Source organism: Balearica regulorum, chromosome 6 (assembly GCF_011004875.1).
Source record: "Balearica regulorum gibbericeps isolate bBalReg1 chromosome 6, bBalReg1.pri, whole genome shotgun sequence".
NCBI classification, from domain to species: domain Eukaryota; kingdom Metazoa; phylum Chordata; class Aves; order Gruiformes; family Gruidae; genus Balearica; species Balearica regulorum.
In genome coordinates this window covers 3,744,025-3,765,933 of record NC_046189.1, presented here as the reverse complement: position 1 = coordinate 3,765,933, position 21,909 = coordinate 3,744,025, and the positions used below count along the sequence as shown (strand labels likewise).

The following is a 21,909-nucleotide window of genomic DNA, read 5'->3' as shown; positions in this document are numbered from 1 at the left end:
ATACCAAATTTTAGTATGTTCCTTTCCTACTTAACAGCATTTTACATATCAGAAATTCTTTCAATAGCCTCTTCCTGTGAGGTTAAATATATTTAGACATTAATAACGCTGAAATGAGTTCATTGTCATTTTTTCTCCACAACTTACTAATAAGAAATATATACTTTTTATTATTACAGTAGATCTTAGAGGCCAGATCACTCATTGTTTTCAATCAGGGTGTTTCCATTCAGAATTTTGAGTTGTTCCTTTCTTTTATTGACAAACCAGTTGAGAATTGGCTCATGCAGCAAACCTACACATGTGGGTGTAAACCCGGACAGGATAAAATAGCCTTTTGCACCTCTTGGTGTGCAATTCCTTTCAGCCCCCGGTAAACCCCAAAATTTGACTAAATGCTGTCTTGCCTACCACAAATAGAGACTGGGAACAGGGCTCTAATGTCAGCAGACACCCCCTGAGTCCCAGTAACTCTGGAGCCTACAAATATGTCAGAGAAACAGTGAGAAGAGCAAAGTTAGGACAGGGTTAGTTAGTGGCTGGGCTTGAGAAAGCATCACCAAACCTCCAATGCCCACCAAGGGTGTTAAATTCAAAGTAGGTTCTGCAAAGGAGTGGAAGAAGTGACAGGCGATTGCGGTTGTCTCCCTCCCATGTAGCTGAAGTGGGAGTCCAGGAAGTTTCTCTGAAGCATGGAGATAAACCAAATCCAGGGAATATTGCAGCAAGTGAATATTGCGGAATGTGTCTGGGGAATATGCCTGCAGCACTTGTGATGGATGAGAGAAACTTGGACCTCGCCATCTGACTCTAATTCTTGCAATTTAGCAAAAATGGCTCCTGAGCTGATTCCTGCCAGGCAAACAGAGGTGCATTGGACCCTGTTGCTGCTTCAGGACTTAACCTACGCAGTTCCCAAGATGTGTATATGTATCTGAGGTGGTTTTCCACTTTCTCCTGCAGGTCTCTCCCCCAGCTGGGACAGTCTCTCTTGCATCTCTCCTATTCCTTGTGCAAAGCTGTGGACCCTCTGACCTCGCCCTAGCTAGTTGACCTGGGTTATACCAAATCCAGTGAGGAGCTGGGCCGTGTGCTGTGGCCGACTCGGCTCCCTGCTATCACTCCCTGTGGAAAGACACCTCTCCTGGGCAGCAGCCAGGCATTTCAGCCTCTGCCCCACCAGCATCTGAACCGCTGTCCCCACGTGAGCTTATAGATGCAGCTCTTGTTCCCATGAGCTTGATGTACCAGATATCCTCTCATGAATAATTGCAGGCAAGGCTTCTTCTCTGACATTTGCAATAAGCCTGCTTTCAAGGGTGTTTTTTTCCTGCTGAATGTGAGCTCTCTTCTCTTACTGAAGTACCAGATCAGACTTCTACAGTCCAAGGTCTAAGCAAAAAAAAGACTCTTTGTCATTTAGCTCCCACATCAAATTGATGTGTAAGATTCCATAGTGCCTGCTACAGGACACCAAAGGGTTAAGCTGTTGCTTTGGCTAAAACTTATCCAGGAGAAATGTAATAAATTTAATTCTGCTATATCTGGATTCTACGATAGGTCTAATGACGTGAGGTTTTGTGCTGTGCAGCCATTCGGTGTTTGTCCAGACTGAAGTCTGCCTCACATTTTGAATTATTTGCAGTAAGTACAAACATGTGCCGTGCATTTTCTTACATCTTATTCTAATATTTGTATGATTTTTTTAATAGACTACCCCCCCCCCCCCCCCATCCTGGGAATCTGGTGTTCTTCTCTTTCTGATGAAGCTGTGCTTTCTGGGACTGCAAAGCCCTTTCTTTGCTTTATCGAGGTCTACTGCAGCCCTCAGTGTCCACTCTTGCCGAGCAGCTTCATCTTGCAGCAGGCAGAGGCAAGAGTTTTCTCACAAAAGAAGCAAGGATTCAGACTGCAAGATGCTCTGGTTTTTTTTGAATGCGTGTCCCTCTGCAATTCTAAGAGCAGAGGCCAGCAGGATGCAAAATTTTCTCTCTGGCAGTATCACCAGCTCATGCAACTCTTGTGTTATTTTGTGCTTGAGGACCTTGAGATAAACTGCAGAGGTGAAAAAAGTTAATAAAACCCTAGCTATCATAATTGTAGATCCAAAGCCTGAAAACATAACCCTCCTGTCTGACAAACGGCGATCAAAAGAACCCGAGTGTTACTATTTGGTAAGCCACTTGCCTTATTTCTCAAGGTTTGCTTCAGGATTACTTGTAGTGCTTTGCAGTTGGCAAAAGGGTGGGTAGTAAAATAGCAAATCCTGGTGTGTGCTTCAGGTGTGGAATCATATCCTGAGACAGGCTGTCAGCCTTGGGGCGAGACTGAGCTGTCCTGAAAATTGGAAGAATTCGTATAAGCAACAGAAATGATTGAGTGGCTGAGGAGAGATGTCCTCTCTAACTCCTAAATTGTGGATTTATGTAAACTGAACCACTGGGATTGTCAGTTAAGATACTTGTTCATTTGTTTCCCTGCTCTCTTATTCATTGTCCCTCCAAAATCTTATGGTGGTGAATATAAGATGAAGGGACCAGTGCTGTGGGGGATGGAGATGCCTGTTCAGAGCATAAAACCCACATGAAAAGACCTGCTCTGGGATTAAAGGAGGCTTAGAGAAGACCGAGGTGGCAATCTGGGCAAGCATGTGCCTGTGCACATGTATGTTGGGGGCAGGGGTTGTTGTGGGGCTGTAGCTTGGCTTTGGTTTTTGTTGGTTTTTTTTCTTTACTCAAATAAACATTGCAGTCCCATTCTTTGACGGGCTGAAGGACATGGGAGCCTCTTTTTCCCAGACACTCTTTCTGGGAATCTATGCTCCCCCCTAGAGCGCAGAATAAACAAACTAGAAATTTTGGGTTTTAAAAACAAAACAAATAACTATTGTTCTGTCTTCCCCCTGCCTCCTTCCCTTCCCACCATCTCCCCAGCTGCCTTCCCTCAACCAGAGCATCCCTTGGGAACTCCTCTGTCCCAGATGTGCTGGCAGTCCTGAGATAACACATCCCACCATCTCCTCCTGCTGAGGCACAAGAGCAGCACTCACTATGTCCTTAGCTCCATGGCTCTAGAAACCAGCCCCAAATCAACAAAACTCTAGTTCGTGGTTTCAAGGGCCGCTGCAGCCCATGGATAACCAGCCTGGTTATTAGGTGAGACCTGTTGACTTTAAAGTCTACCACAAGCAAGTGACAACAGCCTGGTCAGAAAAGGTGAGACTATGGTGCAGGTGGATGATTTACCTCTCAACTCTCAGGAATTTACAGACTTTTTTAAAAACCTAGTGTTAGAAGGACTATGGTTACCAGTACTGGTATCTGGGTTGAAGCAATTTGCAGAGATTGCAAGGTAACTTGTTGAGTTGATGCCTTTGAGTTGGTTCATTTCTGAGTGTTGCCAGTGTAAGAGCCAGAGAGTGAAATGTCACTAATTTGGGAATCGGGTGCTGTCAGGATAATGGGTTTTAGCTGTTGCTGTGCTGCACGGGGACAAGCAAACTCTCTGGGTGCTACTGGGGAAGAACGCATGTTGAGCTCCTCTGTTTTACACTTAAATATGATCCCACGAGCTCACCCTGTGAAAGCTTTCTGTTTTCAGCGTCTCACATCAGTAGCTGTTTTTATATAGTGCCTGGTATAACAGATCTCTTCTCAGGCCTCAGACTTGGACAGGACTTGTATTTGCGAACTGTTGTGACCAGTGGTTAAAATGGGAGGAGCAGGAAATGAGGGTGTCTGTGGTATGGCAGGGAGGGGGGAAAGCTGCTTTGCCAAAAGAAAAAACTACCCCAAACCACTGAGCCTTGCCTACTAGGAGAGGAAGAAAAGGTAGCAGGGTCTTCTGAGTCTCAGGCAATGCTAGCACGGCATATGGAGGTGTAGATGTGATGATCATAAACTGATATGAAAGCTGGTGACAGCTTTTCACCAAATGTTGCAATTAAAGAAAAAATAAATCTGAGAGGATACTTGACTGGCTGTAATGACTCGAGGCAATTTTGGGTGAGAGCAAAGCTTTGCTAATTCACATTAGCTGTAGTGCAGCTCGGATCCTGTTGGTTATTGCTGGGTACCAAAGACATCAATCAGACGTTGGTGGCCAATTTAAACACGGTGGTGAAGCTAAGACGTAAGGCAGCAACCGGAACAATTTGCTACAAGCGTGTGCCAATGCCAAGTCTAATTACAATTGCTAACGAGCTTTGTTCTACAAGCTGTGTGATAGGTGGAGATGGAGCTTCTTCACTGAGGCCCTTCTCCGAATAAAACAGTCAGTGGAGCATGTCCCAACCTGCGGGCTGTGGCCACAGACTGTGGGAGAGGAAATGGCAGCTAGGAAATAGGTGATTGCCTTTAATTGCCGCAGTGCCACAGCTCCCCAGGGCTGCGGGCACGAGTGCTTGTAAGGAACTGTGCGTGTCTCCCGCGTCTCCCACTTCTCGGGCGTCTCCAAGCACAGCAAGTGAGTCCAGCAAGTCTGGCTCTGCACCCCTGTAGAGTTTGGGGGATTACAGGGAAGGAGGATTTATTTGCAATGAGTAAATAGGATGGTGCTCCCTACCTCATCCTGGAAAGACTGAGCTGCTGCCAGCAACTGTTGGTAGCTACGCTTCTCTTGAAAGCGTAAATAGCTGCAAGAGGCTCTGAGGGCAGGGAGATGAACCGAATGATGAAGGCAGATGATCCCAAAACAGGGAGAGAGTAGAGAAATGCTGGGAATACCCAGGTACAAGCACTACCCTGATCACTGCTCAGCTTCTTCCTGAAGCTCTGTAGGAGCCCAGCGAGATGTTCATGTTCCTGTAGAGTGAGAAATGGTGCTTGAGCCCTTATCACAGCTGCTACTTTGTGCTATGTCTTTGGGAGAGGCACTGCAGCATCTCGCCTGAGGTATCTGATGGTTTGGGGCTTTTTCTTATCTCATTAAGGACCCTATTTTGCTCCAAGATAATAACGGGCTCTGATCCCCAAGCTCCTTCCCACACGGGGACTCCTTCCATAACAACAAGCAGATTGGTAAGTAACAGTTGCACTGGTTCTATTACAAAAAGAGAAAAACATAAAAAGGAGAGACTAAGGCCCCTCACCCCTACTAAGTACAAATCAACCGGGGGGGAAAAAAAATCATCTTGCTTCTGAAAATCCAGGGAGAATGCTCCCCAAGCTTGCCTGTGGAGGCTAGCATAAGAAAGTATTGCTTAATCAAAGTCATCCTTGACACAACTTAAACCCGTTACTACTTCTACTGTCCACCACAACTGCTGAGAAAGGATTAATCCATTCTTCTGTCCTGCATGTATTTGAAGGTCATAATCATCTGTCTTCTAGACTAAACAACTCTCATTCTTTCACGCTTTCCGTATAAATTGTGTCTTCTGGCCCTTCTTGCTGTTCCCTTTTGGACTTAATTCACATCTCTGAGAACCCAGTGCCTGGGACCGGTCATCATGTTCCCGGCTTCCTCTTTGGTGTGAAACCACAGCCAGTGCTGGTGAATCTGCTGGGCAAAAGTGAAGGCCTAGGGTTGCCCAAGGCGAGTGGGGGGACAGTGTTGCAGAAATTTGCCTCTTGGAAAATGAAAGCGTCGAGAAATGAAAGTGTATTATTCATAATACGTTGACCAGCACTGGGTCTGGAGATGTTGGTTGCCGATATGGAGATCAGAGGTGCTGTCCGAATGCCAGCCAAGAAGCACCACATCCCTTAGTAATGCAAACCAGCCTCTTGATCTGGATTGCACGAATGCTGACATCTCTGTCTGATTAACACACGACTTCTGCTTTGTAACAGCTTGCACCAAGTGTGTGTTATATTTTGAGATCCAGATCTGTTTTATCACTGATCCCAGGACAATGGCTAAAAAAAATTATAAAATCATAGCATCATTTTGTCCAGTTCCTAGTCTTTAAGAGCATTTTCCTTCTTCCTGCCCCCCAAATGTATCTGTTCATTAGTGATCTTTAAGATATATATACACACAATTTTAAAAGGCTGTTTTGATGTTTCACTATATGGTTAATGGATTCAGTCTGGATCACACGGACACTTGAATACAAGCTTAACTGCGCTCCAGAGAAGAGTCTGGCTTCAGTGAGACCAGCTCAGCCAGGGACTGAAAATTTACAGGGGCTGGAGCTGCAGGGGCTTTAGAGGACAGTCGGGTTTCATCTCCCTGCAGAGCTGTTCTCCTTTCCACTGCAGGATGGTTAGGGCTGGCCTGGAACTAAACACTGGCCCAATGCTTGCAGGAACCACTGGACTTGCACATAGCAGACTTACTTGTGCATGAGATAACAGCATGATACAGAGATATTATGGGATACCAAGACATTTGCTTGTTGCTGACCTGCATCCGTAGGAGAATCTCAGCCCTGCATCTTGCAAAGAGCTGAGCAGTGGTGAAAAACCCCACCATGGTGCAGGAGAGGCATGGCCAGCTCTCCCACTGTCCTTGCTCTGGGACTATTTGTCCTGCATAGCAGCTCTCCAACGCCAATAGCTCTTGCTTCCTGCAGCATAAGGCTGGCTTGCCTAAGATGTGCTTTGAGGAAAAAAATACCAGGATAAAGGGTAAGCCTTTTCCACACAGCTGAGCCTAATAGCTCAGGTTACTCCATAGCTTTACTCCTAGAAATGTTCACATTTAAACAGTCCCTCATTTCTTTAGGGAGAATGATACTTATCTTTCAGTAAGTATAAAAAAGCAAAAGAGAGAGAGGTCTGGCTTTGGTGGCTTTTTGTTGATTCCTTTTGTGCATAGTGCTGGTTCAGTAGAGAGAGAAAAGGTACCATTTTATGCTCATGGCATAGGAGATAAGACACCTCACGGCCTTTGGGAGCTGGGTATAACAGTGCTCCTCAGCAGCGTCGACTCCATCTAGAGATGAGACAGCAGCCAGGGTTGTGTTACCCAAGTGCAGACAGCTATGCTCAAAGAGATGCTCCTTATTGAAGGCCATGTTCATTTGCCCACCCGCTTTTTAGGCAGGGCTGAGGCCAAGCAGCTGTGCCCAAAGGTACCCCTGCCCACAGGGAAGCACTCAGGGTAGGTATAATAGTCCTACCCCCACCTCTATCAGCCCCAGACAGCGTCTCAGTCTGGCAGAGCACCAGCAAACAGCACCCTCAGCCCGTGGGATACACAGGATTCTGTTCCAGTTTGCCCAGTGCTGGGCTTTTCTCACTGCAGCATCCTCCAGGTCCGGACAAAGCCCAGCTTTTGTGCCTGGGGTGGCCAGGGCCTGTTTATAATTGACTCTTGCTGTCAATAATCAAGGAAAAGTGCAGATAAACTTGTTGACTTTATGTGGTTATCCCTACCTGGCTGTTATGCAAAGTCCCCGAAGAGCAAACAGAGGAGAACAGGGCTGTATTGGGAACCGCTGAAATAAAAGCAGGACGGCCACAATGTGTGTCGAGCCGAATGCTTTGCATAGTTGCGCTGTCAGCAAACACAAGGAGCCAGAGGGCAGGGAACCAGCTGCTAGCACGGCTTCTTTCTTAGCTCTTATTTGCCTTTGCATTTGTTATCTTGGACATAAAGAGGTCTGTAAGCCAGGGATTTGGGCAGTTAACCTCAAATAAACCCTAAAAGACCTACTTCAGTGAAGTGTAACAGCGTCTGTTGAATTTAATGGAGCTGGGCTTGCTCTCACCAAGGGTGACTTGGACTCTGAAAGCTTGCTGTTTCCTGGAAGCTAATGGCATTTTTGGGGTGTCTCTTTTGCTTTGCGTGCAACTTTGATTACTGCTTTTGTACCTGGGCTTTATGTCTGGCTCATCTGCACATCTGAGTGTGTGTACACGTGTGCGAGAGAGAATAGCCAGCAGCGAAAGGATGCACCGCTGTAAAGACAGACTCTTGGTTTTGCTGTGAAATATCCTTTATGCTCAGACAGACAGCAAATATTTGACACTGAGCAAGAAAATCAGGTATGCTGTTTGACAAAGCGGATCGCTGTGGAAAGTGGTGTCGTGACTCACCAGCAGACCATTTCATAGCCTCACCCAGCCCCGTTGCTTCAAAATACTGTTCAGGATCAAAGTATCTCGCAGGCAGTCAGTTTTGTTTCTTTAAACAAAACCAAATCACGCTTTATAAGGTCAGCAAGCTTCCAAAGAGCGACTTGGAATACGGTTGCAGATGGATAGCTATGGCATGAAACGAAACTGTTTGGAGAGGCTGTCAGCAGCTGACACCGTTCACAGGGACAGCCGGGTGCAGGAACGCTGTTTTCACTCTTACAGGTTGGTGATTCACTGATGAGTAAAGGAAGCTCACGGCAATTAGAGGCACTGGTCTCGGCTCTTGGCAGGCAGGCTGGTATGGATCGTTTCCAGCTCTACTTCTTGATTTCTTGATGACTTTTGGGTGTTCAGGTGCAGGCTGGAAAACAAGCCCTGTGGTGGACTGTTGGAAAGGGAGACAGGAATTATAGTTAAATATAGGCTTTAACCAAGCAAAAAGTTATCCAAATGGGTTTGTTCTCTTGCTCTATGTAATTACTAGCAATTGAGAGATCATTGAAACAAAATACAGATTCAGCAGTTTGGAGACCCTGGAAGATAAAAGCCTGAAAGCATCTGTTGCATCTCCTAAAAGCACCAAGCTATTTGGTACAGCTTCCAGGACTTGGGACTTCTGATGTGACCCAACTGAGAGCAGCAAACCAGAGGAAATAAAGCATCCCCCCCTGTGAGTGACAACTTGACAAAGACCAAAGTGGCCCCATTTCCCTATTGGAAAATCTTGGCCAAAGGCAGGCAGGAGCAGAAAGAATTAAACTCATGTTGAAATCCTATTTTTAATAGGATTGGATCCAAGCCACAATTTGGGAATTCAGAAGCCCATGTCCCACTCTCTGGTTGTCCCTGATGTCAAGTAGGGTTTCTAACTATTTTATTTATAAAGATGAAGCACTGTGTTTACAGTGCCTCTGGTGACTTCAGTAAGTCTGAACTGACATCTCTGCAAGATCACAGTGCAATCAAGATAGCTCTAGTCTCGGGTGTAATTCTCCTTTGCACTGATTTAGAACAGCGTAGCGCAGCCTCACTATACCACCCTGCCCCTAAATATCCTACAGAGATATGCTGGGTCCCAAACTGCTGAAACCTCAGCAGTCCCTGAAGATCAGGACTGTGAAACAGCCATCCTTCCCCTGGTGTCTCCTTGTAGCCCTTCACAAATCCAACAAAAGCTACTAGCCCCTTTTCAAAGCTTAGACCATCTATTTACATGGCATTTCTAAAGAAAGATGCGTAAGATCTCAGGTGAAGATTTCTTTCTCAAGCAAAGCTTTTGTGTGTGGATTCAAGCAGGTGAGGGTGATGCGTACGCTGCTGCTGAAGAGGATCTGTGCACGCAGGGGCTGAGGGGGAGTATGGCAAAGCCCTCTTCAACACATACCATCTATTCTGAGCCTCTGCCAGCTTTCTGCTACCTCTGGTCTGTTGTCGCTGGGTGCACAGTGAAGGAAGAGGTGCTGATGGCAGTGCTTGTGGGGAAGTCTGAGAGCTCTGATTTAATTCAGATGAAGCGCGCAAGGCAGAGTGGTTTCTCCTTCCCTCCCTGCCAGGAAGGGCAGGATGTTTATGTGCTGCTCAGCTAAAGGTACCCGCAGCCTGAAAGCCTCTTACTCAATTTTGCCTGGTAATTGGGATTTCTTATTGGCATGTCCAGTATCAGTGGATCCAGCTGAAACCTGATGTCCCTAAACAAACCCTGCCTTCAAAGCCTGGCTTGCAACATCCTCTGAGAGGTTTCTGGCTTGACGTCATCCTTCTCAGAGTTTCTTTCAAACAGTCCCTTGTTAACTCAGGAACAGGGCGCATCGTTTGGACGCACGTTCACAGCTCCCATCGCTGCTTTGGGGGCCAAACAGCAAGGGGATTTATGAGACATGGAGACTGGAGCCCGGAGGTAAATATTGGGTAATCAGAGAAGTGGCTTCAAGGAGCCAGTTGGGCTGTTTATCTCACCCTCAGCCTCCCCCTGGGGAGGCAGCTGCACCGTGTCAGCTCCGTCACACACATCCCTGCCCAGCCTCATTCATAAAATCCCACAAAAGCCCTATATTTGTGAAGGGAGCCCTGTGCAGGCTTATCAGCGTGGGGCTGTGCCTGGTGTGAAAGCACAGACAGTCCCTTCATCCCTCCGGCCGGGATTCAGGCCGGCTCAGCTGGGAGATGCCTTCGTCTCCCCTTGCAGCGTGTGTGCGGAAGGTGAGCCAGGAGCAGGATCAGACCTGCCATAAATGCCGTTTGCAGGAGGCAAGCACCAACCGCCAGCGGGTAGGACAGAAATCCCTCGTTACCATCCTCGAGACGTTGAAGGAAGGAGCAAGGAAATGGTGTCGGGGAGCTGGGAAGCTGCCTGCTCTGAATCAGCTCTGTGTGAGATGGAGGAGGGAGGGCTGAGCAGTTATTCTTTTTGGTGTGTTGTTTTTGGGTTTTTAAATACCATCACACATGGGCCTGTGGGTCATTCCTGCCCCGCAGGAGCAGCACAGCTGCAGGTCAGACTCTCAGGTGGTGTAAATCAGCATGCCCTGCCCTGTTAGTGCTGGATTCGGATCGAAAGCATGGTTGCCACCTGCCTGCTTTGTTAACTGGATTAGCCATTTACAGGCAGTCGCTCTTTTATGGCTTCGGTGTCTGGTTTTCCGACATAATTCTTCCTTTCCCTGTCTCAGACTCTGTTGAGTCTGGCCCCTCGCTCTCTGTAATTGAAATATAAGCATTGCTGTGCATCAGACAGACTCAGACTTTCTCTCTGGGTTTTTTCCTTTTTTTTTCTTTTTTTTTCTTTTTTTTTTTTTTTCTAATTTCTTTCATGATGACCCATGGGAGTATGGCTGTAACTTTAAATACCTTCCAGCACCACCAGCTGAAATGAGGTTAGGGAACAGGGAGAATTAAAATATGCTTCAAAGGAGTACACAGGAGGAATACAAATAGGAACAGATAGCCTGAATTTAATCTTTTATAGGGTCTTTCATAGAGAAGAATATCAGTTCAGGAGAGGCTAGTGCCTGTAAGGGTAGAAGGAGAGAGCTGCCTCCTTCCTCCTCTGCTTCCCAAAGTCTTTTATGGAGAAACTGCTCTGCTCCAGGGTGGGCAAATGCAGGGTCCTAGGAGGGTTTTTTCAGCTCTCTCCTCTAAACATGTCACCTAAGTGCCCACCTCTGCCTGGCAAGGAATCCTTCTCTCCTCTCAGAGCAGACTTGTGGTCCTAAAGAAGACTAAAACTAATTAAAAGCCTCAATTGAAACAGCAGAAACTGGTTGTACCTACTGATGTTCTCCAGCCCCACGAGCTCCAGCTGAGCAAGGTGCTGACCTGCACAGTGCAAAGCAAGCACAGAGCGTACGCAGACTGCGAAAACTTCACGTCTGCCTCTTCCTGGGGTGGGAAAACTGTTCAAAAAAAGCTGTCACAAATGCTGTAAATTCAAATGGAAAAGTTAATAGCTAGGAAAGTGTGTACTTGCTTCCATGCCCTTGTTTACTGAAGACTTATATCAGAGTCAGACCAAATGCCCCTCGCTCCTCGCTGTCATATATCACGTATCAACCCAGCCAACAGGTCACCAGCTCTCAGAGGGAGCTGCTGCCCTGTCTCAGGATGAAATCAGTTCTGCATCTTCAAAAGACACAAATCATTCAAAGACAGTCAAAGATGGAAGAAATTGTACAAATATCATGTTTGGGGCCAGGTCCTGAGACACCTGGAGTCGGCAGAGCTGCAGTGATTTATGTGAGCGTACTCGAGGGCATGGATCCCTCCGCTTGTGCATCAGTTGGAGACTTGATCTCACCCAGGAGAGCTTGCCAAAGCCATCGAGAGAGGGCTGTGACCTAGGCGACACACATCGTCACTGTGGGATGGGAAGGAGTCCAACGGGACGGTGTCCTGGGAACCCTGTTACACAATGCCTTGGGTAGCCCCGTCTCCCATTGCCGCTCATCGAGCTTTGAAGCTACAGAAATCTCTCAAGGGTGCTGCCTGCTGTGAGTGATGGTGCTCCATTTGCCTGGGGGATGCATCCCAGAAACATGCAGGTGTCCTGAGCTGACATCTTCCTGAACTGCCCTCCTTTATATTTGAGAAAGGAATCCAAATGAAAAATAGCATTTGGTGCACTTAAAGCAAGAAGATAAACTGCTTCAATCAGGTGTGTTTACAACTTAGTCACAGATGCCCATGCTGACCTCTTCTTTACACACAATTCACTGTTTCCTGCATGTAAAACCCTCTTTTCCATGCAAGATTGTAAGATTAAATGGATGTATTATGTCCTTTTGCGCATTTAGAGGAGATTGCTCTGCAGGGCTAGTTCTCACAGTTGTAGCTTAGCAAGGGAAAACTCACTGTTAAACTGTTCACAACATCAGGATTGTTGTCGTCCCTCTGCAGTTCACTCATCTTTGGTTTTTTCCCTCCTTCAAAGCTACCTTTTTATCCAACGCTTGGTCACCAAGTGCAACCGGTCTTTAATGTAAAAGAAACAGAAAAAAAGAGACAATAGGATTTCCATAAGAAGCTGCAAATGCAGGAATGAAAAGCTGGGTGGTGTGGACCGCTGGATGATCCTGCTTCAGTGCTGAGAAACACGTTTCTTTTTACCTTGCCACTGCTCGGTGACTACTAGCCCTCCCAGATTTAAACCTCAAGCTCTCTCTGCTGAAGTCAATGGCTGTATTTGCATGAAGCATTCAAGAAGGAAAGAGTTTTCTTATCTCTGGCAAGTCTTTCTGCTTAGCGTGGTGGGTCGGAGAGTCAGTCCCAGGCTGGCGGTTATGTCTGTACCACATATTTCACAGTATAGCTGTAGGTTTGCCAACTGTCAGTTCGCATAGTTTCACGGTTACATCTTGCTCTAAAAATAGGAAAAGTCTGGTAATTGCTGATGTCAGGCAGTCCTGTTCCCAGTCAGCCCCCTACCACCTCATTAACTTTTAAAACGTACAGGTTTACGATAATAAAAACTAGGAAATAGGGAGGCGTGAAAGGTAAGGCTCAAAGGTAGAAAACATGTAACGGCAAACCTAACACGAAGTAAGAATAATAAAATGTAAGGAAAGAATCTGAAAGGAGGCGATGGGTTGAAAAAAGAGCCCCAGTATTTATAACTAGTAATGTAAATTGTCAGTATTAAGAAAAATAAGGGCTGGAGAGGAAAGAAACTGCTGCTCTTATCCAGGAGATGCTCTGCATGTGTGTTGCTGTTGAATTTCTTGAGACCTTAGATAGCATATATACATAATTTAAGGAGAAATTAACATCAGCAAGTGATATTTATGAGTATAGGAGCAAAATCTACACTGAGCTTACCTTTGAACATCCTGCTTGTCTGTTGTCTGTCTAGCAGGGTTCGTGTTGGCTTGTAACCGAGGGCTTGCAGCTGGTCCTATTGCCCACGCAGCCTTTTGAAACTGAGCTTTCTGCGTGCCGCTGCTGTACGAGGAGCAAGTGATAGCGAGAGGATGCTGTGGTTGTGGCCGTGTTTGATCTCTGAAGTGTGTCCAGGCTGAATTGAGCTTATGGGAGATATTGGGGCTGCAGGGGAGGTGACTCGGGTCTCTCTTTCTCCTGGTGTGCGGTAGCCCAGGTACGTAGGTACCCTTGTTTCATCGGACTTGCCCTGATAGAGACCCGGCCGCAGCTTCACCGTGCATCTAGTGTGCTCGGCAGTAGGATATCGCTAAGCACCTCAGCATCAGAATGGCGGTGGTCGGGTCCAGTGCGACTTCTCGGACATTTAAGCAAGAGGGAGATTTAGGTACCTCTTGGGCTTTCCGAACCGTTCACCATTCCCAGTATGTTTGCATGTACTTCAGGGAAACTCCTTCTCTTCTGCAAAGCAGAATTAGAGCTTAAGCTGTTTTGATACTTTGCAGATCCTGTAATTCCCCTCTTTTGTCATAGACTTCAGAGGAAGGACACAAACTGCAAACTATGTGATTACCCAAACTTGGGTAATTTCTGTGCTGCATCTTGTTCAAGGAGGTTGAAAGGAAATCTGAAAATCTTTTTCATGCAATTGGGCAAGTTAAAGCCAAACAACACTGTAAAAGCGTATGTCTGATTAGTTCAGGACTGGTTGCTATATGTTAACTGTCTCCCTGTTCAGCAGAACTGCCAGATCATAAACCTTCATGGAAGAGAAAGGCTGCATCTGCCTTTAATTGGGACAGATAAACTGCAGGCAAGCCAAATTCCTAGGCATGCCTGCACATGTCCTTCGCAGGCTATAGTCTCTCTTGGTGATCTCGCTTAAACATAGTCAAAATGATTAAAAGATGCCCTTCCCTTATGTTTTGAAACATCATTTTCACTTGAAAAGTAATCGCAATACTACTGCCTGCCACGCAGCGCACTTTGTTAGTAGGTCTCAAAGCAGTTCACAACAAAGAGTTAAGCATTAGGCGGGGTTAGGATTTAAAACAAAACTAAACTAACTGATTTTCTGTCTGGAAATGCTGATTTATCAGAACTGAAACTATTTGTGGGAATAGGTATTCCCCTGAATTTAAAAAAAAAAAACCAACCAAGTTTTAGCACTGCTTTAAAAGGCACTGCTGCGATCTAAATTTGAAGTTTTATTTTCTGGATAGAAACAATGCTTTATTTGGCTTATACTAAAAAGCTGGAGAGCATTAAAAAAAAAAGTCAAAATTGAAGCAAAACATCTTGAAATTATTATAGCAGAGTCTTTTGGATAATAGCCTTGTGAACGTTTTAGAGATACAAAGTTTTGCTTGAAGACAGATGCAGAAATGCCAAGACCTTGACAATACCTCCAGCACAGGAGGAGCATTTTGCTATCAGCCCGAGTAGGTATGACCTCCCCATCCTGCGCTGGGATGACCTCAAGGGCAGACGGCGATGGGGTAGGTCTGGGAATGGAAATTGAGTTTCCCTATCACCAAGATAAGACCTTTCCCTTCCCTTCTTCCCTCCCTCTTCATCCCCAAATGGCTCACCAGGAACTGCTGACTCGGTGGTTGCCGCTGGCTCCCCGCTGGGCATGTGAAGCATCCCGCCTGGCTCCGGGCTCCCATCACTCCTCTGTCTGACTCCTAAGGAAGAATGGAAATGCAAGTTTAAAGCTAACCCTGGTCACTTGAGTTAGAGGTATCAAAGGAGTATTTCATAGAGGGATAATTCATCTTAACCTGCCCTCCAGTTGAGTTTCACAAATCTTCCATTTCACTTTTTTAATTAAAAAAGTTTAATATATTTTCTTTGTACCCACCACTGCGTCTTTGAAGTAAGTGAAATATTGCATATGCCAATAATGTTTTCCATACAAATCGCTCGCGCCATTTTCAAAAGGGGAGAGATTATTTCAAGCATGAAGGACGTTGACCGAGATGATCCGCCAAGGTCTCCTCCGACCTGAATTTTCCCTGGGATCCCTTGGCCGTGAGAAATGGTTTGGGCTTTATTTTCTTCTTCCAGACAAGGACAGGTAGATCCTCTTGTCACTTGTGGAAATCTTTTCAGAATCCATCCTTGTTATTTTTGAGACTTTGATGCAGAAGAGGAATAGATGGGCAGCTGGCAGAAGTTTTGTTTTTGACTTCAGTGGTGTCTGGACTTGCCCTGCTGTTTGTGTCTCCGAAGTCTGACTCAAACCCAGTTCAAGCCAACGGAAAGAATCCCAGCAGCTTAACAGATATAAAGTTGCCGCTCTTGAAAGGATAAACTTTTGGTAACACATCGTTTCATAAATATCTCGTCTTTCTGATCTGCTGGTGAGCTATCATCAAACAGGGTTTTTAACGATGGTTATTCAGTGCTACCCAGATGATGCACTGGCTGCCTAAATCTGTTTATTTTAGTGCTGTTGGGATCCTATCATGCCAAGGGTGCCCACAGCCTCCATGGCGTCTTCCTTTCCGAATCCAAGTAAGACAAAACAGTCCCCCGAATGTATTACCGCTTTGAAAAATGATTGTTCTCCTTCAAGGGTAAGGATAAGGCTTACGGGGAGAGGTGGTGCATTTCCTTAGACCAACTGATAGAAAAACCTGACAAGCTTTTGGCCACACAAGTCTTTGCTTGAGGCATTTAGGAGCAGCCAGGGAGCAGATTTCTCCACGGCCTCCCTTGTGCAAGGGCAGCTCCCCCGTGGATGTGTCCGCAAGGCTCGCAATTTGTAAGCCAAAGAAATGTTGCTGATAATCCACAACTTGCCTAACAAGGACTCCCCGTGCAAAAATGGTTGTTTGTCTTCAAAGAAATGCTTTTGGAGAGCTCCTTTGTGGTAAGTCGCTCAACGTTACTGATCCTCATTAGATTAGAAAACTACATGCTTTCCCTCCAGGAAGAGTATGTAAGTTGTTGGAGTTTCTAACATCAGAAATGATCGAAACTGAGTGGTTTGAAATGGTAATTTTTCCTATAGCTGAAATTTAAAAGATGACAGTTTTCTTTCCCACGTCCATTCTCATTATGTATCAGAACTTACGGTGTGATTTACATCCATAGCAAGTAAAATGGAAAGCCTGATTCCTTTCAGGCCACTGCCTCCCATCCCTTTCGCCTGCTGCTGCTCCAGCCTTCACCGAACACCTGCACTGCCACCTTCTGCCTGTCTTACAGAGCGCAGTTGAATTTCCACCGTGATTTCCACCCCCCACCCCCCCCTCAGCCTGCCAAATTCATGATGTTATGTCCTAGGAAAATTTGGAATGCAAAGAAGAAACCGTGTGTGTGCATGCAAAGTCAAGATGGTCTGTAAATTGATTTTTGTTTCTATCTGGTCTCTATTACAGGTGGTGATTGCACCGTACCTAACTCCTAGCTTTAATTTAGAGGAAGGGAACCCTACAGTGTTGCTCCCCATGACCCAAAAAACTAAAATACTTCGCCCAGCCACTGTTAAGCCAACATATTGGCCAACGATTAGGCATAAGTGTTCTTCCAGGTTTGCTTAACAGCCTGATTGATACAGGCAATGTCTGAAATAACCGAACGGGCACTGGTGGAAGACAAAGCTTAGACCATCAGTTGGTACAAATCAGGATTTCTCACTTCGGAGAAGCTGCCCTGATTCATACCCAGTGGTTCTCTGTTTGAAGTTATTACGTGAACCGTGCTGGTTGTGTCTGCTTCTCCTGTGGCTTAGGAAAAGGAAACCCAAGTGGCTCGTGTCTATGGCTTATGGATGGATGAAAAATGTCCCTTTTTTTTTTCTTTCTTTCTTTCTTCCTTCACAATTGAAATATTGTTAAATTCAAAGTCGATTTGAGAAAAAAAAAACTCTGAAAGCTAAGTTAACCCGGATGTACTTTAAACCCTTTCACATTGCTCATTTTAAAGAATTCTTGGTATTTAATTTTTTTCCTAGCAAAGGAAGGGGTGCCGAAGTCACCCTCTCTTTAGGAAAATAAATGTTCTTTGGGAAGATGCTAATTCCTGCAGCAGCCAGCCCCACACCGAGGGGCACTTCCAAGCAGGAGCAGAGTCCCTGGCCTCAGCCCTGCGAACCTTTGAAAGAGAGATGGGCTCACCACTGTCTCCTGGAAAGTGCCAGAGCAATTATTAAATATGTGAAACCCAACCTTTAACAGAAAGCCAGTTCTTGCAGCCTTGGGAGACTCGATGCATGCATCAAAAGGTTGGAAAAATTTCCCCTGCAATGTAAACACGATTCCTCGCCGCACGCTGCAGCATGGCTGAGGGAACAGTGGCATCTGGTGTTCGCTGAGCTCTCTTACAGCCACCGCTTCCCAAGTGGGCGCTGGCTTCGCTGGGCGCGGGCAGGATTTGGCTCCCCACACGCAGGTATCTAGTGGCACCTGAGACCTATACGACATCAAAGACATCTGTACAAGCGTCCAGGCGTGATACAGGTGATACGGGAGACTCAAGCCCATCTGAATGGCAGCTAGAAGTCTGGGTGGTGTGTCACACGAGAGAATCCCAAACTTGCTTCTGGTGAACAGGGTAATCGCTCTCGTTGGGGGATGAATTTCCTCCCACCCAGGAGGACAGCGGTGGTGACGCAGTATCGTCAGGGAGTCTCTGATTTGGATGCTGTTTGACTTTTATGTATTTTATGAAATCTTTATTCTATCTTTCTTGATAGAGAGGAACTTGTTGCCTAATGAGGTGCCCTGGTCCATTTGGTGTGGCAGGCTGTCCACCCAGGGGCCTGCGACACTCGGTCTGTGCTGCAACAGTCCCGGGGCGTGATGCTCAACTGTGTGTGTGTCTGGTTTGGTTTTACCATCTGAACGTTTCCTCGGTCTAATCTCATGTTCTCAATTTGAGACCCAAAATGCAAGTGCTGCCCAAGAGCCTTTCCCCTGTCAGGGAGTTTTAACTTGCCCAAAACCTGGAAGGAGTTTCACTGGGAGATGGTTGGTTGCGCTTCTTTCCTCATCTTTGTTCTTCCCATCAAACAGGATAGTCCCACTATATCTGCTGCCACTTTTCCACTGCTAGAGCCTAAAGATGTCTTTTAAACACCTCTGGCAGCCAGTATCGATAGGCAACTGGGCAGTATCTGAACCTTAAGGTGAGCATGTGCCGTATCGGGGTTCCAGGTGGAGGGTCCTCTACTGCTGGTCCCCGAGACACAGTCAAAGGCTTGCTTGGAGACAAACTAAGCTGCGTTTCCTTCTCCTGGCAGGAGAGGAAGCCCAAATCTGAACAAAACAAGGTTAAAGATGTGCATCTCCCTGGTGATTTCTATGCAAATGAGAAAGGGCAAATTACTCTCATCGTTTGGCTAACTGAAATTCAGTTTATCGGTCTTCTACCTCAAGTGCATGAAAGACAGGGCATTTCCTACTGAGATGAACAGAATGACAAACTTGAGCTTGGACCTCTATGGAAACAATTTCTGCTGGTTCCTGTCATTTTTCAAGTCGCAGATTTTTAGCAGTTCTGCATCCTCATACTAATCCAAAGACTGTTTTGCAATATCTGCAGGTTACCCCATGACGGGTTTTACCTGAGTGTTGGGACCGAGCGACCTTTTTCTGTTCGTGTTGTGATGGGTACGTAACCTGACGCACAAGTCCCCAAGCCCGGTTACTCCTCCCTGCTATGCAGAAGTGTGCGGCTCCCGTTAATTCCTGCTCCTCTCCGTGGCTCCGCGCAGAAACCCAGCGCTTCCCCTGCACAGGGCCTTACTTCCCTAGCTAAACTCATTCGGAGATCCTAATTATTGTCTCTCTTAGGCGGTTTCTGTCCTATTAAGTTACAACAAATTGCATTTTGATGACATCAAACCCAGTTTGACAGCTACGAGTGACAGCAAGGGGCGTTTCTGCAAAGGCACTGCTTAACGGCGACCTCCTCGCCCAAACAAGCAGCACCAGAGCTAACAAGCTATCTCTTCTTCTCCCCCACGAGATTTAGAAACTCATGAGGTGGTTTTACGTAACGTGTAATACTCTATAGCGATAACAGCCCACCGGCTAGCTTTTGGGTGGTGTCGTGTACTTCGGCACGGCGTGCCTTGGACCGCCGCATCTCTCTGTTCTGCAAGTGTTTGTTCAAATCAAACCCTGGAGTTGCCATGCACTGAAGTTTATTTTCTGTAAAACCACGGGAGGTTTTCCAAAGTGCAGCTGAACTTCTGCTAAAAAAAAATAAATCAATGGCAACCAGGCACCTAACTCCAAATCCCACTGAAATTAAATTCAATCCCCATCATCTCCTGCAAAGACTTTGGTCTTTGGCTGGCAAACCACCTGATTCTTGCAAGTCAACGGGCAATTGTAAGCGTGCGGAGAACAGGTCGCAGAGGCTTACGCTCTACAAATACCCCAGCCCTCTTGCTATCAGCAGTCAAGATAAACGTTGTTGCCTGAACAGGGTTACAGAGAGAGTGAGAAACGTTGGTTTGGTAATGTGTTTTGTTTATTAAACTCAGTTTTCACTGATGTCCTGAGTTGACAAAAATATTTCCCAGGAAAATTGACAAACGGAAACAATTCATAAATATATATTTATCTGTTTCAAACACTGTAGGTATAAACAAACAAAAGCTCTGGTTTGCTATTTTGGGAGGTCCTGTGTAACCAGCATTTTCAACTGGCCAATTAGCAGCACGTGTGTTAACCAGAGAAGAACTTCCACTTGTTTTTAACTGATCAAATCCAGTGTTTTAAAATTATTGCTCATTATCAGACAAACAAGATATAAAGGGTGTTCATTAAAAATCTTCATTAACAGCAGGGACAGTCTATATTGACAGTACATGCAGCTTTATAGTGGGAGGTCTTTATGCAATTAAGACCAAAACTTTCAGAAATTAAGATGTTGGGGAACCAATCGGAGGATATTACAGGAGCCAAATCTTCAGCAGGTCTGAGCTTGGCACCTTCCTAAAATCTACCTTAAGATGTCGGGGAGAGCACACCCCCCCCCCCAACATAAATGCCTCGGAACCACTAATGGCCAGGGAGAGAGCACCCAACTGCGACCCTGCTCCAAGGCTTTGCTCTCCCAGCTACACGCTGCTCCTGCCTCTTTGCCGAATCCCCCAGGGCTGCCGCGGGCTGGGGACGAAGAAGAGGACCAGCACACAAAGAAACATCACGGAGTTGTAGGCGACTGAGATGTTTTTCCTTCCTCACTGGTTCTCCTGGGTCGAGGGAGGGGACAGTGGCAGGTACCAGCAGAAGGTGGAAACGTGGATCTCCTCGCAGCACTTGGTAACTAGAGGCATCTCAACTTTTGCAGCTACTGGTAGCAACGCCTTGCGCGGCGGGTTCCCCCCCGTGCCTATTGCACGCACTACTCAGCTAGCGGTCTCTCACCGGGGCTACGCTACGGCAGTTCTCGCTCCCTTCTGCTTGGGAGCACCTCGGGGCCAGCGTCCGCCTTCCTGTGCCCTCCCGGTGGGGCACGGCTCGCTGACCTCCTCGCTCTGCTCCGGCCGGCGCGCTCACTTCTCTGCAGGAAAACAAGGAGCGGCACTACTCGCGCTAACCCCTCGGCAGAGGAGCCTGGTCCCAGTTGGAAAGAAACCCGCTGTCTGTCTCACGCCAGCGAGGCACATTCCTCAGGGCATCGCGACAGAGATGCACTGCGGGGTCTTCTGGCTATCGTCCACCCTTTCCCCGGCGGGTCTCTTTGGATACACCACGCTGGCCATCTTGAAGAACTCATCTGCAGCGTCCAGAGCTATGAGACGATCCTGCCAAAGGAACGGGGTGTTACAGTCACTACGGGCTGCTTTGGGCAGCTCCCTGGTCAGGGTCCTCCCTCCGCAGCTGCCAGGCATTAGGTCTAATCTTTTCCCACTTCGTTAACAGGCTGTAAGATCACCCAGTTACACAGGCTTAAAGGAACTTGGGAGGAGGGGGGGAATTTATAGCGCTACTCACACTTCTAAGGAAGCTGAACAGCCAAGTTACAAGTGCAACATCTGACGGGGACGCTCCAGGTGCCACCATGAATTTGAGCACCCTCTGGTGCAGGTCACCTACCCGCTCCCCTTCGTCTGAGCTCACTTGCAGAGACGAGGGCAGTGGGGAGGAAGGCACGCTCGGAGCTACTCACCACCACGAAGAGGTAGCGCTCAGAAAGCTCCCAGCTGGTTGGGAAGATGTTTGTCTCCTCAGAGAGCTTTAACAGGATATCCCGGGCTTTGCCCATGTTCTGGGAGTCGCTGATGATGCTGAGTTTGGTCACGGACAAGAGGGAGTCTGCTTCCTTCTGGAAACCTGGGCAAGAGATGTGTTACAGAAAGGAGTCAAGCGTGCGGGCAGGGGCATCCCTGAGCCCTCTGGGCTCTTGCGTGGTTCCTTCTTCCCCCTCCACCTTGGGCTGCTGCGTTCCCTACTTGCTAAAACAAACTAGCATTTCCCCGAGGCACGTCCCCTGCACTTGGGGCCGGTAAAAGCTTGCTGGTGGGGGGGGCAGGGAAAAATCATAC

The 21,909-nt window shown here is 46.9% G+C and overlaps 1 protein-coding gene and 1 long non-coding RNA gene across 6 annotated transcripts in view; one reads left to right on the top strand and one right to left on the bottom strand.

Annotated features, from left to right (window-relative positions):
- Positions 1-21,909, top strand: part of LOC142602314 (uncharacterized) — a 69,669-nt gene that overhangs the window by 26,535 nt on the left and 21,225 nt on the right. The window lies entirely within an intron of this gene.
- MREG (melanoregulin) overlaps positions 7,881-21,909 on the bottom strand; it is a 29,136-nt gene continuing 15,107 nt past the window's right edge. The window contains exons 4-7 of one of the 4 annotated variants that reach the window (XM_075756001.1): positions 21,534-21,697; positions 14,990-15,085; positions 13,338-13,460; positions 8,275-8,412 (exon numbers count right to left, since the gene is read on the bottom strand). In XM_075756001.1, coding sequence (XP_075612116.1) covers positions 13,368-13,460; positions 14,990-15,085; positions 21,534-21,697 — 353 coding nt within the window. In that variant the 3' untranslated portion in view covers positions 8,275-8,412; positions 13,338-13,367. Of the gene's footprint in view, positions 8,413-13,337; positions 13,461-13,738; positions 13,860-14,989; positions 15,086-19,863; positions 21,169-21,533; positions 21,698-21,909 lie in introns of those variants that run through there. The other 3 variants (XM_075756000.1, XM_075756002.1, XM_075756003.1) reach the window with 3 other exon arrangements.